This window comes from Pundamilia nyererei, unplaced genomic scaffold (genome assembly GCF_000239375.1).
Source record: "Pundamilia nyererei isolate P.nyererei 1_Seehausen unplaced genomic scaffold, PunNye1.0 scaffold00013, whole genome shotgun sequence".
NCBI classification, from domain to species: Eukaryota; Metazoa; Chordata; class Actinopteri; order Cichliformes; family Cichlidae; genus Pundamilia; species Pundamilia nyererei.
In genome coordinates, this window is record NW_005187414.1 from 5,276,697 (window position 1) to 5,294,554 (window position 17,858).

The 17,858-nt window shown below is 40.7% G+C and overlaps 2 protein-coding genes across 2 annotated transcripts in view; one reads left to right on the top strand and one right to left on the bottom strand.

Annotated features, from left to right (window-relative positions):
- Positions 1 to 2,256: 2,256 nt before the first annotated feature.
- Positions 2,257 to 6,877, top strand: mgat2 (alpha-1,6-mannosyl-glycoprotein 2-beta-N-acetylglucosaminyltransferase). Its single transcript, XM_005724986.1, has 2 exons — positions 2,257 to 2,484; positions 4,873 to 6,877. The coding sequence occupies exon 2, from the start codon at positions 5,125 to 5,127 to the stop codon at positions 6,532 to 6,534; it is 1,410 nt and encodes a 469-aa protein (XP_005725043.1). The 5' UTR covers positions 2,257 to 2,484; positions 4,873 to 5,124; the 3' UTR covers positions 6,535 to 6,877.
- Positions 6,878 to 12,297: 5,420 nt separating this feature from the next.
- Positions 12,298 to 17,858, bottom strand: part of wdr20b (WD repeat domain 20b) — a 7,494-nt gene continuing 1,933 nt past the window's right edge. Inside the window, exons 2-4 of the mRNA XM_005724987.1 lie at positions 16,750 to 16,932; positions 13,218 to 14,624; positions 12,298 to 12,874 (exon numbers count right to left, since the gene is read on the bottom strand). Coding sequence (XP_005725044.1) covers positions 12,818 to 12,874; positions 13,218 to 14,624; positions 16,750 to 16,932 — 1,647 coding nt within the window. The 3' untranslated portion in view covers positions 12,298 to 12,817. The remainder of the gene's footprint in view (positions 12,875 to 13,217; positions 14,625 to 16,749; positions 16,933 to 17,858) is intronic.

Sequence of the window (17,858 nt, forward strand, 5' to 3'; positions counted from 1 at the left end):
TCTTCATTTAAGATTATAACCAAACGCAATCAGACTAAACAAATAATGTATTTAGCTCCAGTTTCTTAAAAAGCTATTCACAAACAGATACATAGTTATTGTATATTCTAAAAAATAAAAGAAAGAAAGAAAGAAAGAAATATACAGCAAATACAAACTTTAAATAATTTCATTATATGTAAATCTTCCAAGTAATTTCGTGACATAGGTACAACGTCAGCTTTAAATTAAAATATTGATTGGTACATTGAGCTTGCACCTTGCATTTTTGCATGATTCGTTCTTTGAATAATTCAGCCTTTGATTTTATATATTTCAGTTGCATTTTACTCAGAATTATTGTGTCATTTTTATCATGGCAAAGAATCTTTTTTTGTTGTTGTATTTTTAATAGTATGTTTCAAATTTGCAGAAGATCCCCTGCTGTTTCATAACATCTTTGGCATCATCTTTTATTCTCAATAAAGGAGACAAACACTGAACTACTGAAGAAGAAGGAAACAAGCAGGTTTATAAGGAAAATGCACTGCATCTTAGTACCAAAACCCCATGTCCTCACTGAGGGAACAATGCATAAATCTGTCAGGAAAATTTACCAAGAGATTATTATGGCAGCTGTCCATGACCTATCTTGGGAGAGGTTAGGTGATGGGACAATAGCTACACAAAGGCCCAAAGTGCACAGGTAATTCTTCAGCAGAATAGCTGGGAAATAAGAAACTGTTTTTTGAATGGCAAAGTCAGGATATGTCTGTCAAGGGAGGCCATCTGTGGAACAGTCTTCCTCAACCCATTAGAGAATGCTCTACACTCAATTTGTTTAAGGCAAAGGTTAAAAACTGGTTATGGACAAATCAAGTGTGTGATCATGTATGAGTTGTATAGTTTTAATGTTTTATTTGGGAACAGAATGGTGTGTATGTGTAAGTTTGGTGATGGAGTTTTTATTATGAATGAATGATGAATTTTTATGAATTATTATGTCTATTTTTTTATGCTTAAGGACAACAGATGGAAATTAGCCCTTGGCTATAATCTGGTATGTTTACATTCATGTAAAATTTTTTTACATTTATGTTCATTAACATGCACTGTCCTAAATAAAATAAATAAAATAAATATGTTCATCTTAAACCAATTGAGATGCTGTGGGATGACTCGAAGAGGGATGTTCAATCAAGATCAATTGTGGGAACAGTTTCTAGGGAGGATTGATCCAAAATTCCTCTTCTATGTTGTACACATCCTACATGGAGCTACATGTAGCATCTAATGGAGGTTGGTATTGCTGAAATAGGTTCCACGAGTTAACAAAATTCAACACTTCCCTTTTTTGGGTCTGCACTGTGAGTGATCAGTGAAGAAGAAAAAAACAAAAACAAAAAAGTAGCAATTAAGGCAGTCTGTGTAGATTTGCAACACATTGTATAAATAATCAAGAAATCCCAGTGTTGTGCCAAAAAGTGATTTCTGTTATTTGCCAACAAATAATTGCCAGCATTTAAAATGTTGTAGATGAGTTGTTGGCCTGCAATCCGTCAAACATAGCTATTATTAGTAGTGATTATTAAACTCGGACCCTCTTTCACAGTGCGCCTTTTGGTCTCCCTCCCCTCAACCCCAGGAGGTTGTGTCAGATGGCAGCCTCTCCCTGGTCCTACCAGAGGTTTCTTCCTGCTAAAAGGGAGTTTTTCCTTTCCACTGTTGCCAAGTGCTTGCTCATCATCTGACTGCTGGAATTCTCTCTCTATTATTGTAGGGACTTTACAATCTAAAGTGCCCTGAGGACACTATTGTTAAGACTTGGTACTAAACACACTGAATTGAATTCAACTGAACTTAATTGTAAATGACATCAAGTCATTTAGAGCTAGAAAGATCATTCTAGTCTGCGACTTAAAAAAAAACAACAACTTTGATATAGCCTTTATTCATCCAGGTTAAAAATGACACTGACATTAAAAATTTTTATAAAGTCTATAAAGTCAAAAATGACTGAATATAATGTAGGTATAATAATGCAAGGTAATAAACAAAGAAACAAAAAACAAGTAATTTCTTTATTTTATATATAACTCCTTCGTAAATCTTGTTTACCACAGACTATTTACCCCCAACAAGCACAGATTTTAGACATCAAAAAAAGCAAATCACACATAAAAACATGGGAAATTACTTTTGGGGGGTCAATCACATTTCAAACAGGCCCAATAACTTTTCCTAGCCACTCAAACCTCATCAGGTCAGTTTAGAGAGCAGAGTATCTGCAGCAGCAGGAGCAGCAGCGGGGATTCAAGATATTTCGGGTATCTCTGGTGCCCCCCGCTGGCCCGTTGCATTATGGGACAGCGACAGGCAGTGTTTTCACACAGCTAGTCGACAGTTGCGTTTGCCGTGCATTTTGCAGAACGGTATGGAGGAGAATGGGAAGCCACCGTACTGACTCTTCACAGTGAAAGCTCCGCACGGATTCTGCGGTTTTAGGTAAACTACTGTGAGCGTGGTTGTTGTGGTTCGACACGGTGTTGACGGTGGTTCGGTCCGGGCGGGTTACTTGCAAGTTGCTAGCTGACGCCGTTGCTAACTTGCTATTAGCATTTCCGTGATGCTGGCTGTCATAAAAGAGCGAAGCCGAGGCGCCCGCCGTTGTTTTCGGCTGCTTTCTGTGGGTTTTGTGTCAGTCGGCGAAATGCTAAAAACTGTATCTCGTGGTTTTAAAAAAATCGATTGAAGCCGCCGCTGGCTCGGTGTTGTCCAACGGCGGCCAATTTAGGACAGAAAAAAAACTGATGGGGTTTGTGCTGTAGGCTCCAAGACGAAACTGCACATTTACATGATAGGCGCTTGTACTGCTAGTATAAACCGGTTTAGGTCACGATAAAAGAAATTAAGTGGATTAAAATGGGAAATACTTTAAGCTGTAGACCAAATATTTGAGTTGATTTGGCAGGAGGCGTGTGGAAAGCATTTAGCACGGAAAAGCCGAATGTGGGCATGCAAATTGCAATAATTTGAAGAATGTGGGTTAGAGAGCTGTATCGGTTTACTCCTGCATTTAGCTGCTTTCCTTAAAGTACACATCACATATTAATACATTTCTGTGCACATTTACTAATAGCGTTTGGGGCTTACTTTAATGTATATGTCTGTGTGGGGCAGCTACAGGGAATGTGTTTACTTCTGTTATCACAGACTCTAGTAGGTATCAGATACCTTTCTCAGGCAGTGTCGGTGACACACTGCAGTCTGGACTGGATGCTACCATTAAGTAGAGTTTTCAGGCAACCAGAAAACAGAATAAATGGTCAGGTAGTCAGCCTGAGAGACTACTAATTTAATAACGAATAAAGTATGGAGGTTTGCTCAGCAGAAATGAGCGATCAATATTGATAATGCAGTTAAGGAGGAAAATAAATGGAGGGCAAATTAGAAGCATTGAGCTTTAACCAACATTAACGATATAAGCGAAGATGAAGTATGGGGTAAGGGTGAGGATTGGATGAAATCACAATTGTGGCGTTTGTGATACTCTTTGTAGGGGCTGGCTGGCAGCCAGTTGCATGTATATTTCTAATAAAGCTCGGTGATTATCATTTATTGAATGTCTGTGAAACCATAATATATACTTTTACATTGTCATCAGACTAAATGCATTTTATTGGATATGTTAACTGTACTCTGCAGATAAGGGAAGATAAGTAAACTGGAGGTGCTTTCAGGTATTAGCTCAATGCAAAGTACAGTAAATATACAGAAATCTGTATTTGATATGGTCAATGTTCTGCCTGTAAAACAGCAGCAGTTATGTTGACAGTTTTTGGTGGCACTTGGCAGGTAGCTTGTTTTAAGCACTTTGTAAAATCTGCTTCTTTTTCATTTGAATTTTGTCTTCCTTGATTGTAGCCCCTGTCTAATAATCTAATCTGATTAATTCTAACTAAACTGATCTCAAAGCTATATGATAAACAACTGTCTCTGTACCAAGTACAACATTTTCAAGAAGGATAGGCTCTGTTTCATTTAACTTTCTCCTGAGTGATCATTTTACTTGTAATTATAAGAAAAAAAATTCAGCTTGGTTGTTATGCGATGTGTATGTTAAATTTGTCCATTGTGATTATAGAATGAGATGCTCTTAGGGAATAGTTCCTAAACAGGAATTTTTTCCTGGCATCTCCTACCCTGATAACATTATTTTGTGAGTATTGCTTTACATTTGGTTTGGAAGTCAGATGTCAGAGCTGAGAGTGAAATCACTCCATAGTTAGTGGGTTCTGGCAGTAAAGTTGGAAAAACAAGAAAAAAACCAAGATATTTTTGGTTCACAGCCAGGTAAAGCCATTCAAGTATCACTAACAATACAGCACAATGCTTTTCTTTTATGTGCACGTCAAAACTCAGCTGCAGCACTTTAACAGATAGACTGGTCAGTGTTCTGCATGAAGTACCTAAAACTTTCATAGTACTGCACTGTATGTTTGAATAGAAGAAGTTCAAACCGATTGACATGGTAACTTAAACTGCAGGTCTGATTATTAGCCATTTACGGAGATTGATGCTGTTTCCTACAGTTATCACCATATTAGTTTTGCGCATTTGTCGTGTAGGTGGTTCAGTTGTTACCAAGTGACCTACCTTATGTGTGTGGGATGGCAAAAGCTAATGAGTGATGATTACTGCACCGAGTTTGGTCTTGCGTAATTTGCAACAGTGTATGCTTAAACATCAGTTGATGTCTTTTTCCATGTTCCAGCATGGCAATGTGCTTTATATACTGTGGAAACAAATTTCTGTCAAGATTTTCGTAACATTGCCTTACCCCCACCTGTCACAATGCACTTAATTTTATTTTCTGGTTTATTTTTCATTCAGGTGGTGCACGCACACTGCCACTCTGCTGCCTCTCAAAAACCGCCATGCCTTATGGAATATTCATTCAGCACCAGTGACATTCCAGTGGGATCCATGTTTACAACAACAGTTAATTTTGCCAACACTTAGCCTGATAGTACTTTCTTTTTAAATCGCTCCTGTTCTCAGTGCAAAGCGTAAGCCCCCCATACAGCTGCATCTTGAGTCCCAATTATCAACTTCTCTCCCTTTACAAGAGGATAACCCTCTATCATGAGATTCCGAATCTACAAGAGGAAGGTGGTGTTACTGACTCTGGTGGTTGTCATATGTGGCCTGGCTTTCTGGAGCAGTGGAAGGCAGAAGAAGAACGACAGTGGATCGTTACCCAGGGAAGTGGAGGCGGTGCGGAGGAGCAACATTATCAGCAGCAGCAGCAGTAATAGCGTCAACAGTCATAACCAGGAACAAGCAACGCCAGCGGTCAGTCGGGCACCTGTCCCAGCACCTGTTATACAAGCAAATGACACACACCAAGAAAAAGAAAAGGACAAACCCAAAATATCCAAGCCAGATGTGGATAATACCACTTTAGTCTACCGTGGCATTGTCTTCCAGCTAAACTTTGATCAGACGATAAGAAATGAAGAGAAATTTAAGACGACTCGAAAGAAGGATGATTTGGTTGTAGTAGTTCAGGTCCATAACCGACCAGACTATCTAAAGCTATTGGTAGACAGTTTACGAAAGGCCAGAGGTGTGGATAGCATACTGCTGATATTCAGCCATGACTACTGGTCCCCTGAGATTAACAAAGTGGTTGCCTCTGTTGACTTCTGCCAAGTCCTCCAGATTTTCTTCCCCTTCAGCATCCAGCTGTACCCACAGGAGTTCCCTGGAAATGACCCCAGGGACTGCCCCAGAGACATCCCCAAAAAAGACGCCTTAAAACTGGGTTGCATTAACGCAGAGTACCCTGACTCGTTTGGACACTACCGGGAGGCCAAGTTTTCCCAGACCAAGCACCACTGGTGGTGGAAGCTTCACTTTGTATGGGACAGAGTTCGAGTTCTCAAAGACCATAAGGGTCTCGTTCTCCTGATCGAAGAGGACCACTACTTGTCTCCGGACTTTATCCATCTCTTAAAGCAAATGACTGCTCTGAAAAGGGAGCAGTGCACAGACTGCGATATCCTCTCACTGGGGAGCTACAGCCACATCGGCTACTCCAGCAAAGCAAATAAAGTGGAGGTGAAAGCCTGGAAGTCCACCGAGCACAACATGGGGATGGCTCTGAGTAGAGAGACGTACCAGAAACTCATCCAATGCACCGACACCTTTTGCACTTATGATGACTACAACTGGGATTGGTCTTTACAACACTTGACTGTGTCATGCCTGCCCTCCTACTGGAAGGTCATGGTGAGCGAGGCACCACGGATTTTCCATGCCGGAGACTGCGGCATGCACCACAAGAAGGCTTCTTGCATGCCCATTAACCAGAAAACCAAGATAGAAAACATCCTACAGAGCAGTGGGAACCAGCTGTTCCCAAAAAACCTCCTGATCACAAAGAGATTGCCAGCCAACGGGGCAGGAGGAGTGGCCCCACATGTGAAAAATGGGGGCTGGGGAGACATCAGGGATCATGAACTCTGCAAGAGCTATGTTCGATTACAGTGACCTTAATTGCTACTATTACATATTATTGTCTCTTTTGCATCCTATATAAAGAAAAAGTAAATCTTTATGGACTATTCTTAATATTGCCTGTTTTATTGGCTTGTTCCAAATAAAGACGAATGTTGGATTTTTGGCTTCTTTAACACAAATATGTCTTTACATTGAATTATTTAAGTAATTCCTAACAAGTCTGCAATGTTTTGTATCATTGATATACTAAACGATATATATTGCTGTGTTTTCTATAAGAAGATTTTAAGATTATTATATGCATCATTTGATATTCAAAGTCTAAAAACATACTGATGGGAAACAAATTAAAGGTAATGTCAACATAACTTAAGCCACTGGTTTCCACTGACCTGTTGCTATTGTTCAGTCTGCACACATACACTGGAAAAAAGGTCAGAACATTGCCTAAAGGTTGCCGGGAGTTTCTTATGACAGAAAGAACCACAAATTTTTCCTACGCAGCTTATCGGTCCATTTAAAAAATGCACCAAAGCGAAACTAGGACCAGCACTACCCTGTGCTCCTTTTCCACGGATCAATGGCCAGTTTCTAACTCATAAACGTCTGTTGCTAGTGCCAAAAACTGGTGTCAGTGGATGTGGAAGGAGCTATCACAAGAAATATACCAGTGATTGGACTGAAAGGCAGCCCACGGATTCTATCCGCCCTAATTTTCCATACAAGGAAATGATCCCAACATCTTATAGTACACACTAAGAAATGATAAGTTCAAACCTATGAAAATCTGGCCTACAAAAGGCGCCAAGGCAGAACTGGGTCCAAATTAACAGTAGCTTAAAAATGTCTGAAATCTGGCTTAGGAATTTGAGTTGAAGCCTGGTGACTGCCCACCGTTATCTCTCCGGTCAAATTTTTTTTGTCAAGCCCTAAATACTCTGAAGAAACCCTAACTTCTCACATCCTGTGCTTTTGACCACTCAATTTCTGCTCATCAGGGTGGAAATGTTTGTGGAATAAAGGTGACTGCTCAGAACAACGTTTTATTGATGAGTAGGGATCTCTTCCTCTTAAGTTGACCAGTGACCCTTGCAGCATAACTGAGCTACAGCATCCCCTCACTATAGCACTTGTGCATTCAGGTGTTCCCGTAATTTGTCACCCATCTGTATCTCAGTAGGTGGTAAATTGGGAAGAGCAGGCAAGTGCTCACTGGTGCAATCACGAGTTTGGCGAAACTATGGACTCGGAGGTCCCGCTGTGCTCACATAATTAGTTTGAAGGTATTTATATCTCACAAATTTGCTGAGATCAAAGTAGATCCGTTGAGACACCTCATTCTATTTAAATAATTTCCATTTAGCTTCAACAGGTTATTAGAGAACACCAGAAGACTCGATATTAAAGTGACTGCAGCAGTTCGGAATTCAATTCCATCAGTGCTTTCAGTAACGGGGGCGCGCAGAGCTACAGTTTTCATCGTGTTATATCTGACAGAAGTGATGGTGATGCACTGCAGCTAAATAAAACTGCAGGCCATTGTTTTGTTGCAATGCATCACTGCCCCTACCCAATGTAGTATAACGTTGTGCTACTGTATCTGCAGAGATTCTCACAGAGAAATAAACGCGATGCACCTGGAGAGCTCCCAAGGCTCTGACACTACTTTCTGTTTTCTGTTGTTCCTATTGAAGATGCATTTACATTTTAAGTGCTTAGGCCACAGCTCAGTATTGATAGTTTCCGCTGACGCCCGAGCTCACTGGCTTCTCTGGCTGCATTGATCCCCTACTCCCTTTCCATCACTCCATCCCTCAACCATCCTCCTGGCAGTGTTCAACAATCAGTTCTGCATACTTTTCAAAATCTGGAATAAGTTATCAGTGACTGAACTCTTCAAACAGTTCACATTTAAGGCCTCCTCTGGTAGACTCTGCCGGTGGCCTTTCAGTGACACAAGTCTCAGCATAAAGCACCACATGAATTAAAGATGAAATACTTTAATGTATGTAGAGGAAGTTGTTTCCTTAGTGTGATTTTTTTCTATTTAGATTGACACAAAGCCTCTCAAATGTTCCTCTTCGGTACAAAAACAAAGCAATGCAATCTCTGCAGGGTAAGCAGTTCCTGTTAATTTCTTATTAGTAAACTTCAGTTCATAATGCAGTGTGAAGACATGCAGTCATACTGCTGCTGCTTCTCTGAGGTCATGCAACTGGCAAATTGTGCAGCTGTTCCCATGGTGCATACTCAGAAATTGGGCCTGTACCACAAGGGAAGCATGGCTTAGAATAGAACTGAGAATAGAAGAAGTGGCACATTGTTCTTGATACGTGGTGACTAATGGTTAGCTGACATCGGAGCGTTAGAAACTGTTATGTGTTGGATTTAAGGTCTGTACAGCCCAAGACCATTATCCATACCTCTCGCCCTCCTCCTAAAAATTCCCGATACACAGTTATCTAAATTGCAGTTGAAAAGGCGCAGAGGAAAAAACTGCCTATCCACTCTAGAATCCAGGCCAATTGTCAATACAGCCATCCTAATGAAGCAACTTTGTATTCCATGTTGCATTTAATTTGTCACCCTCTTATCCCGACTTTGTAATATAACTCATTCTTTAATGTCTAAACTAACCACAGGTCTTAGCAGCGGGTTAAATAAACATCCCTGCAGAGCTTGAAAATGAAACTAGATTAATGTGATCCTTTCCCCAACTTGACTAGACGTGTACGTTCAAATCTATCACTGACATAAAGGCATGAATTAATTTTTTTCCCCTCCCTCCCTTCTCACAGTATCTTAAGATGTCAAGTTTCTGCATCACATGAAATGTTGCTCAGTCTGGGCTTCTAGCCCCCGAGAGGCAATATTAATCATTCATAGACGTTGCACACATTGCAGGTAAACAAAACTCTGGGTCAATATATGGAGACATGCAGACGAGGGAATTGCATCAGTGTGAAAAGATGGTCAAAGAGGGATTGTGCAGTGGGATTCGTTTTCAAGCTATTGAATACCTATCAAAGAGGGCCCATTTCCCTGAAGGTGTAAGATAGATGCAGCTCTTTTCAAGCCTGTGCTCGACGCTACTGTAGTTTGATTGCCATTCAAAGGTGATAGGGTTTGTAAACAGCACAGAAAGCACAATAATAGCACATATATTACAATCAGTGGGGTTTTTGTTTTTTAAATGTAAATATCTCACTAATTCTGATTGACACTTGCTCAAGATTGATGTTGCCAGCCCAGAAGAGATCAGTAATGCAGTCAGAGCTGTTTTAGTGACAGCCTGACGGGATGATTGTGCCAGTCTATCCTGCTGATCACACCTTTTTTCCCCCTCACATAACAGCGATGCCACAGGCTGCCGGTTTAATGGCTATGAGTGCTTGTGTTTCTCCTAAAAGTAGCTCATAAATTATGGAGAAGCAGTTTTATTCTGCTCTTTGAATATAAAATATATATGAAGTGGAAGCAATACATTTGTGATGGGAGACCAAGGGAGAGACAACAGGATATAGGCTACATATCACATAGACAGCAATTTCCCCGTTTGATCAAGTGATTGTTATGGAAAAAACATTCCAAAAGCTCTCATTTGCCTGAACAAGACTGCCACCTGCTGGTTAGCTGCAATACTAATACTTCAGTGGTCAGGGAGGTAATTCTCAAAATGAAGTAAAAGGAAATTTTAGAAATCTCCTACATAAGGTGTGTCAAACTTAAGGCCCGAAGGCCAGAATTGACACGGTAAATTCAGTCCACTGGATGGTTTTGGAAAATGTAAAGGAGGGCATCAATTTTTGACTTTTAACTGTGTTTTCGTAAGTTTCACAGATTCTTCTGCTAATAAAAACCTCCCCCATGGCTGTTCATTCGTTCATGCTACACCAGAGTAATTCATTAACATTTAAATAACAGAAATCTTCCTATTTTCTCACAAATTATTTCAGAAATGTCTCTTTATTTGGTTTTGTTTTTTAGAATTGGTCCACAAAAAGGGACATTTGCAGTGAATAAACAAAAGCTTTGTTTTGCAATGACAGGACAGTCTGTGTGATGAGCAACCAGAAGTTTTCCTGCTATCTTACACATTTATTTCTCACTATTTAAGCCAGATTTCATTCATTTACCACAGCAGGATTTCTTTGTCGTGTTGAAAAACTGAGATGTTGTTACAATTGCAAAGCTTATAAGATATCTCTGCAATTAAATCGAAAGAAAAGGGAATTTTACTCATCCAGGTTGCTTTAGATCAAAGTGGCTCACAATGTCAAATGAGTTTGCCCTAGAACCCTGCCCTGGAACCAAGCCATCATGGGAAATTATTAGTTGTGCTAGTCCTTCATTATGAAGTGAAAAAATGTAATACTTCTTTCGCTATGCGATAAAAGTAAAGGTTAACAATGTAAGAAATTCACATTGTATTGAGCCTGACCGCTTATCCAGGCAGAAGAAAGCATGGAGGTTGCATGTCCAACTAGTAAGTGTTGCATGAACGCGTAGTTTCATGTGTAAATAAACAGTGAACACAAACAGAACAGGTAGTCTGTCAAAGCTGTTTTAATAGGCGTCACATGGAGGAAAAGGCTCCCACTGTTAAAATCCTTAGTTCTGTGTGGGTGCCTGAAAAAGCACCCCTCACCTCAAGCACCTAACCCCCCAACACCACCAGTGCTGACGCATGTCAGCTGGTAATTCAACACAGTGTCAAGTTTGTTCACAAGTTCAGCATCAGTTACTGGCAATATAACAGAAGTCACAGATTTCAGTCCTGTGTGCAGAACAAGGTTGTCAGTCTTATTTGTTAAAGTGAGTTTCACAAGTATTATGACGGATGGGACTGCTGCCTATGGGTGAGGAGAACTATGCCAGCGTTGGTCTTCCTGTGGTTTACCTGAGCTCGAAGTGATGGCTGAATTATAGACCACTGCCTCTGCGCCTACCTGTCTACGTAGTAAAAGGAATCTGCAGCGACAGGCTAGCTAGCATTCAGCACTACCTGTTAGACAAAAGGATAGACATTTCCTATACCAAACGTTTCATTAATAAAAATACACCTGAAATTTCTCTATGTACAACAGAAAAGAAACATTTTCACCTGCATATTCAAGATTTGTTTTAATATTAGGTATAGATTTTCTGTATTAGAAATATCACTATTTTCTGAAATGAGGATTTTCAATTAATGTAATATGATCATTTCACTCATAAATCACTGATGTACAATATTTACATATATTACAGAGCCCATTTCATCCGAAACAATATTAAAATAAATGCTCAATAGATACAAAGTTTGTTTTTTTTAATTCTATTTATATAACAACCTTGTCAAGGAGTCCTTACACACTCCAAAATGTAAAGCCATACTCCTCTAACTATTAAGTGCAAACAATTTTTTTTTCATATAAAAAACTATGATTGCAGCATCCAGCGTTGAGACAGAACGATAACAAGCCGTTTCCCCAAGTGCTTTCAAAGCGTTTTGAAAAACTTGTTCCACCCTCATGAGTTCAAAATATACAAGGGAAGAAAAAGAATGAAAGAAAAACAAAACTGTGCAAATAAACTCCTGAGTTTGACAACTCGGACTTAAAAACGTTTCAAAAGGAAGTAAAAGGCAGTCTCTCTTGGGCAGGTGTTTGACAACCGTGACTGCACAAGGAATCACCCAGGAGGTGAAAAATAAGAGACTTCGCTTTGGGGATATGCTGCTGTCGCTCCAAAACAGTTCCTCATCTTATTCCCTTTATCTGTGAATATATTACATTTATTTTTTCTCTTTCTTTCTTTTTTTTTTTAAAAAGGGATTTAATTAAACCCACACAAAAAGGTCAGGTTGAGGCATCATCACAAATGCTTACACCGTATCTAGTCTTTGAAGATTTACAGGCACAAGAGATTGGGGGATTAGTTTGTTATTGTTAGACTAGACACGTTCTGATATGAGCATAGATGCAATAATGAAGCCAGTCAAACCTTCCCATAAGCCTCCTGGATGATTTAAAACTTGCCATCTAACTTCCAATAGCACCCTTTAAACCCACTCCACCTCCCCCACACAGGCGCACGCGCACACACACACAAAACAAAGGGGGTCAAGTTTCTAACTCTGGCCTTGGCCAAAATTCTTAACATGAACAGTAACACAAAGAGAGCATCTGGGTGCTTGTAGTGATGAGAATGAAAGGAAACACTCGAGGTCATGTGATGTGTGACTGTGTGTGAAGAAGCGCTGCAGGGCCTCGGTCGTGGTCGTCCCCACGTCTCTGTTGCGTGGAGCTGTTATTAGCAGCACCAGCATCGACTATACTACTGTTCCACTGGGGGAATTGGCTGGGTTGTTTTGAGATGATAGCAATCCCTGTGGAGAGACAGATAACACACATTGATAATAAAGGTTTTTACTCAAATGTAACACGAGAGGTAGAACAGTGAGGCCGTGAGGTTTGCTCTCTCTCTTTTTTTTTTTAAACAAACTGTCCTATTTATAATCAAAAATGATGCAGGTTTATAATATATATATAGATATATATATATAGATATATATAGCGATAGATAGATATAGATATATATGAGGTGTGAACTCAAACCCAAACAAACCCAACTGCTCCTGAATGCAAGAATTACTCAAAAACAAAACAACAACAACAAAACATAACTTTAAAGTGTCACAAGAGAGTATTCTCATGAGGCCCGTCACTCACCACTTTCCCAGGCCTAGCCCAGGTGCAAACGAAACCCTCCTGACAGGCTGTTACCAGACAGTCCTCCAGGAAGATTAACACAGTGAGTCTTTCGTGAGCTATCTTTTTGCACACCAGCGGTTCCAGGAGCGGCACCTCCTCCATGCGTGGGCACAGAGTAGTGCCTAAAGTCTTAGCAGCGTCAGCTTTAGCCATCTTTGACGAGCTGAGCTGGTTTAGCTTGTCGCTGCTCTTGCTGCTGATGTGACCCATGCTGTGGTTTCTCTTGTGGTCCTTCTCGTGGCGCTCCTTCCGCGAGTCGTGTAACGACAGTGTTGCAAACTTGCTGACGCTGGTGGCGATGAAAGCGCTGTCAATGATGCTGTTGGCCTTGGTTGTGGCGGTGGTGCTGCTGCTGCTGTTGCTGCTGCCTGTGTTACTGTTGGGGGTGCTGCCCCCCGCTGGATTTGAGGAGTGAGGCAAGCTATTGGACCGAGGCAAGGTGCCGGGGAGGGAGTTAGTTGGGTTGCCGCTAGTGCTACTATTGCTCAAATTGTCTTTACTGTTGGTGCCACCGGAACTGGTGGTCGTGGACAGAGTAGAAGGAGGTTGTCCTGTTGCTGGAGGGCTTGTGGCACTCATAACATTAGTGTGTGTTCGAGTGCGGGACAAAGGGAGGTGAGGGAAGAGAATGTCCTCTGTGAGGTCCCACAGGCACAGCTGGGTGTCCTGTCCCACTGAGCCAAATCTGTAGGTCACACTAACCGGTCTACTGTCCGTAGAGTTTCTCTTAGAAAGCCGAGAATGAGAACTGTTTGCTCTGTCTCTGCCTGCACTGAAGTGATTCTGCTCGTGAAAGTCCTCGTCGCTGCCACTAAACTCCGCAGGCAAGTCGCCATCCTCAACACTGGTGGTACAGTGGTCAAACGCCACCACGCTCACCCATGACTTGTGGCCATGCCCTCGTGCAATGACTCTACAGTCCAAAAATGACCAAACCGTCACCAGGTCGTCCTCCCCTCCTGCCACAATATACCGTCCATCGGGGCTCCAGCACACGCACAGTAAGCCACCGAAGTAGCTCTTCATAGTTCCGTGTAGCTCTGCGGCATCAAAGCCAAAAACCCGCAGGAAGCCATCCTGGCTCGCACAAGCTAGAAACTTTCCATCTGGGGAGAAAGCAAACTCATTGAGCGCCCCTTCGCCCACTGTCCACCGCAGTAACGGGTTACGAGCCGATTTGCTCTTGCAGGTATGCACAGCATAATTTTCACCCTGCTTAAGGAGCTGGTAGTGAGGTGCTGTGGTGCCACAGGTGTTTTCCACATTGTACAAGTACATGCTGCCACTGGAGTGAGCCACAAGAAACAGGCTCTCTGAACCAGGAACCCATCGCACACATGTTACTCTCGACTTGTCGATAAGTCTCTGGAAAGAGAAGAATAGAAAAAAGGAAAAACAAAGCAAAAAACAAGGAGACAGGTCAGCTAGTGGACTAGATCAAACATAAACACAATTTCTTTAAGGATTAATAAAGTATTCTGATTCTGATAAACATATTATTGGGAGCCTGTACAAGGAAAGTTCATCATATCCATCACACCTTTTTTCTATTTGTCACCACTTACCCCAAAATCAGCAGTCAAGCTAAGGGGTCACACAAAGGTGATTAACAACATGCTAAGTCAGGTTTCTCGATCTAGCTATGAGGATGTTCATATGAAAGAATATGACCAATCAGAAATGGGGTAAGACTAAGGGAAGCAGAGTGATATACACTATGGTATTATAAAAATAGATTTTAAAGACATAATAGAGGCTTAAAAATTAAACTAACACGTGCATGAACACACACTCGCACACACATGCGCATCAGGGCTAAAGCTATTACACCAGAGAGTTTGTGTGTTTGAGACAAAAGTACAATAAAAAAAAAAGAGTCATCTAAATATGTCTATGTAGTTATCTCAGTCAGAGAATGTCCAGGTCATGGGAGTCTGGACTGCTTGAGAAGAAGGCAACTGGTATCTTTTGTGGTTTGTGAAAATGAGCCACCATATAATTCAAATATGAAGGTTGCTACAGACTAAATATGCGCCATGGCTTCCCCAGTATAACCAATTTTTGCATAGAGGAAGTGGAAAGTAACACTGTCTGATCGCCTTCAGAGATCAGATGGGCAGATGACACCTGTGTCAAAATAGAAAACCTATAAAGCAGAAGCCTGCATAATGACTGAAACCAGCCCACTGAAGGAACAATGGGCTGGGAGGTCGTTTCAGTCATTATGCAAATGTACTGTTTATAAGATTGGGGAAACCTGCAGTCAGCTGAGACTGAAGAAGCTACTTTAATGAGTGATGAAGCGTTTCTCCCACTGAAAACGCTACGTCCAGATGAACAGAATCAACTTTTGGAGACACCTTATTAATATGAGAATAAATGCACCAGAACAAACCTCAGACACCCACCAGGGATAGAGAACAACAAAGGGAAATACACTGTTGTCCAGTATGTGGCAAGTTTTTTTAGATAAGTTCCAAAAAATGTTCTCCAACCATTAACATCCTAGTACACGTTTCACCATGGAAAACCCTCAAGACAAAAACTGGCACATTCCAAGGCTAAAATACTCTAACATAAGCTAAACAACACAGTGTAATTCAGTAAGCAGTGTTCAGATTTTTACATGGGAGGAACCAAACACTCACTCCACAAATGCATTACACAACATAACAGAGCCACCTCAACAGGAAAAGGACAGGACAACACCAAATACCTCATATTATGATAAAGTGAGGCAAAGACTCATAGAGGATTCCCACCTTGGCCCTGATTACAATAATGACCAAAGCCTTGTTTCACACCTTGGCTCATGTGACAACTCACATAATTAACAATGGCTCACAAGACCTCAGGACAACCCCCACTAGGGATTAAGTCATTGAGATTCTCCATGAGTTGTTTTAGAATTTTACGAAACCTCTTCGATGAGAGGGGAAACTCTTCATAAACCAAAAATAAAGTTCCTTTGTTTTGAAGCATTCATGATGCTGCTTGATTATGTGTGAGCTTCATCTTCTTTGGCCAGCTAGACTGAAAAAGCAATATTAATAAAGTTTAGTCTATTCAAAGTACAATAAAAGTTTTAAAATGACTTACAGATAGCTTGGACAAAAGGAAGAATTTATATTTATTACTAATGCTCACCAGAGAAAAACAAAGACTTTAGATTTTCTTTTATTTATTTATTTTACAACCTTTAACTATCTACACACTTGGATCACAAGGATCATCCAGGAATGGTGATGCTTCATTCCAGAAAACTGAACATACCTGTTTATCTCTTACGTCAAACATAACCTGTAGAGCAGATTAGGTCTACGGTACAAATTATGTTGGTGATGTACCCTGGTAAGTAGTGGACCACATTTGGAACACTGAAAATCCAGGGTTAAACCCGAAGTTACATTACTAAGCCTCAAATCCTTCTTCATAGTACAAGGCTCAAGAGAGGCAAGTTGTCTTCAAAACAATGATAACTGCTACTCACCTCCTCATTGAAGAGTTTGCTGGTTTCCTTCTTTATTGGGTCTATGAGCTGCACCTGGCCAGCTGAGAAGCCCACCAGCAGAGAGACACTCTCTGCTGTAGCTGTGAGGGGGTTGAAGTCATGGCACGTAGGCTGCGTTCCTTTGTATATCCTCTTGTCTATGGGCTTACTAAGATCAGCAGCCTGCAATTACAAACACATTGACATGACTAAAAATAAATTAAAGAAACTGTGATATGTTGTTACATGCAGAAAGTCATTATTCCGAAATAGAAAGAAAGAGCAACAAAGCCTGACTAATGCAAATCTAACATTTGTGATAGCTTCATGTCTATCGCTTTCTTCAGGTCTATTTTGGGGCATAAAACAAGTCAGAGAGAAAGGTTAGGAGTTGCAACGCTTCTAAAGGTATCAGTGTTGTCAAAGAGGCAGCTCAAAATAAAATGAGATAAAATAAGCATCTATGGCTGCCTGACAATACAAGTGCTACGATGATGCTGTGGCTAGACTGTCATAAATCATTTATACAAGGATGCTTCATATTCCACCTGGGTTAGACACAGAAGACATATTACCAGGGATGTTCAGCTGCTAATATTAAGTTTAAACAGAAATAAATACCTCAAACAAAACTTGCTTGATCCCAACTGTTTGCAGTGGATCTGTCTAATCCTTGAACAATAAACTTTATGTACAACAACTCACTGTGACTTGTCATCCTGACATACCCTGGTTAGGGTTTCAGGTGACAAATGTTTTACTCACTTTTGTCAACAGACAAAATGGTGATTTTGATCTATCTGTCACTAATCTGAAACTGTGCAAAATGTGTTGCTGTGCTTCAATTTCTTTTACCCACTGTCCTGTATATGGCTGAAAAACTTTGAGATGTTAAGTGGCAATCCCATTGATTGTAAGATTAGTGGTTTGACCATTAGCTCCTTCTTCATGCACATCACTGGGTCTTTGAACAAGACATTTAACCCCAAAATAATTGAGATAGTCAGGCCTTCACCTTGTAATGTGTGTGTTATCCATCTATGTTAGCTATCTTTGTGAGGACCGAAATCTGCATTCTACTATACTTGTGAGAACCAACAGTCACTTGT

Excerpts from the sequence above, each read along its gene's own strand:
- mgat2 (XM_005724986.1), top strand. The coding sequence starts at position 5,125 with ATGAGATTCCGAATCTACAAGAGGAAGGTGGTGTTACTGACTCTGGTG.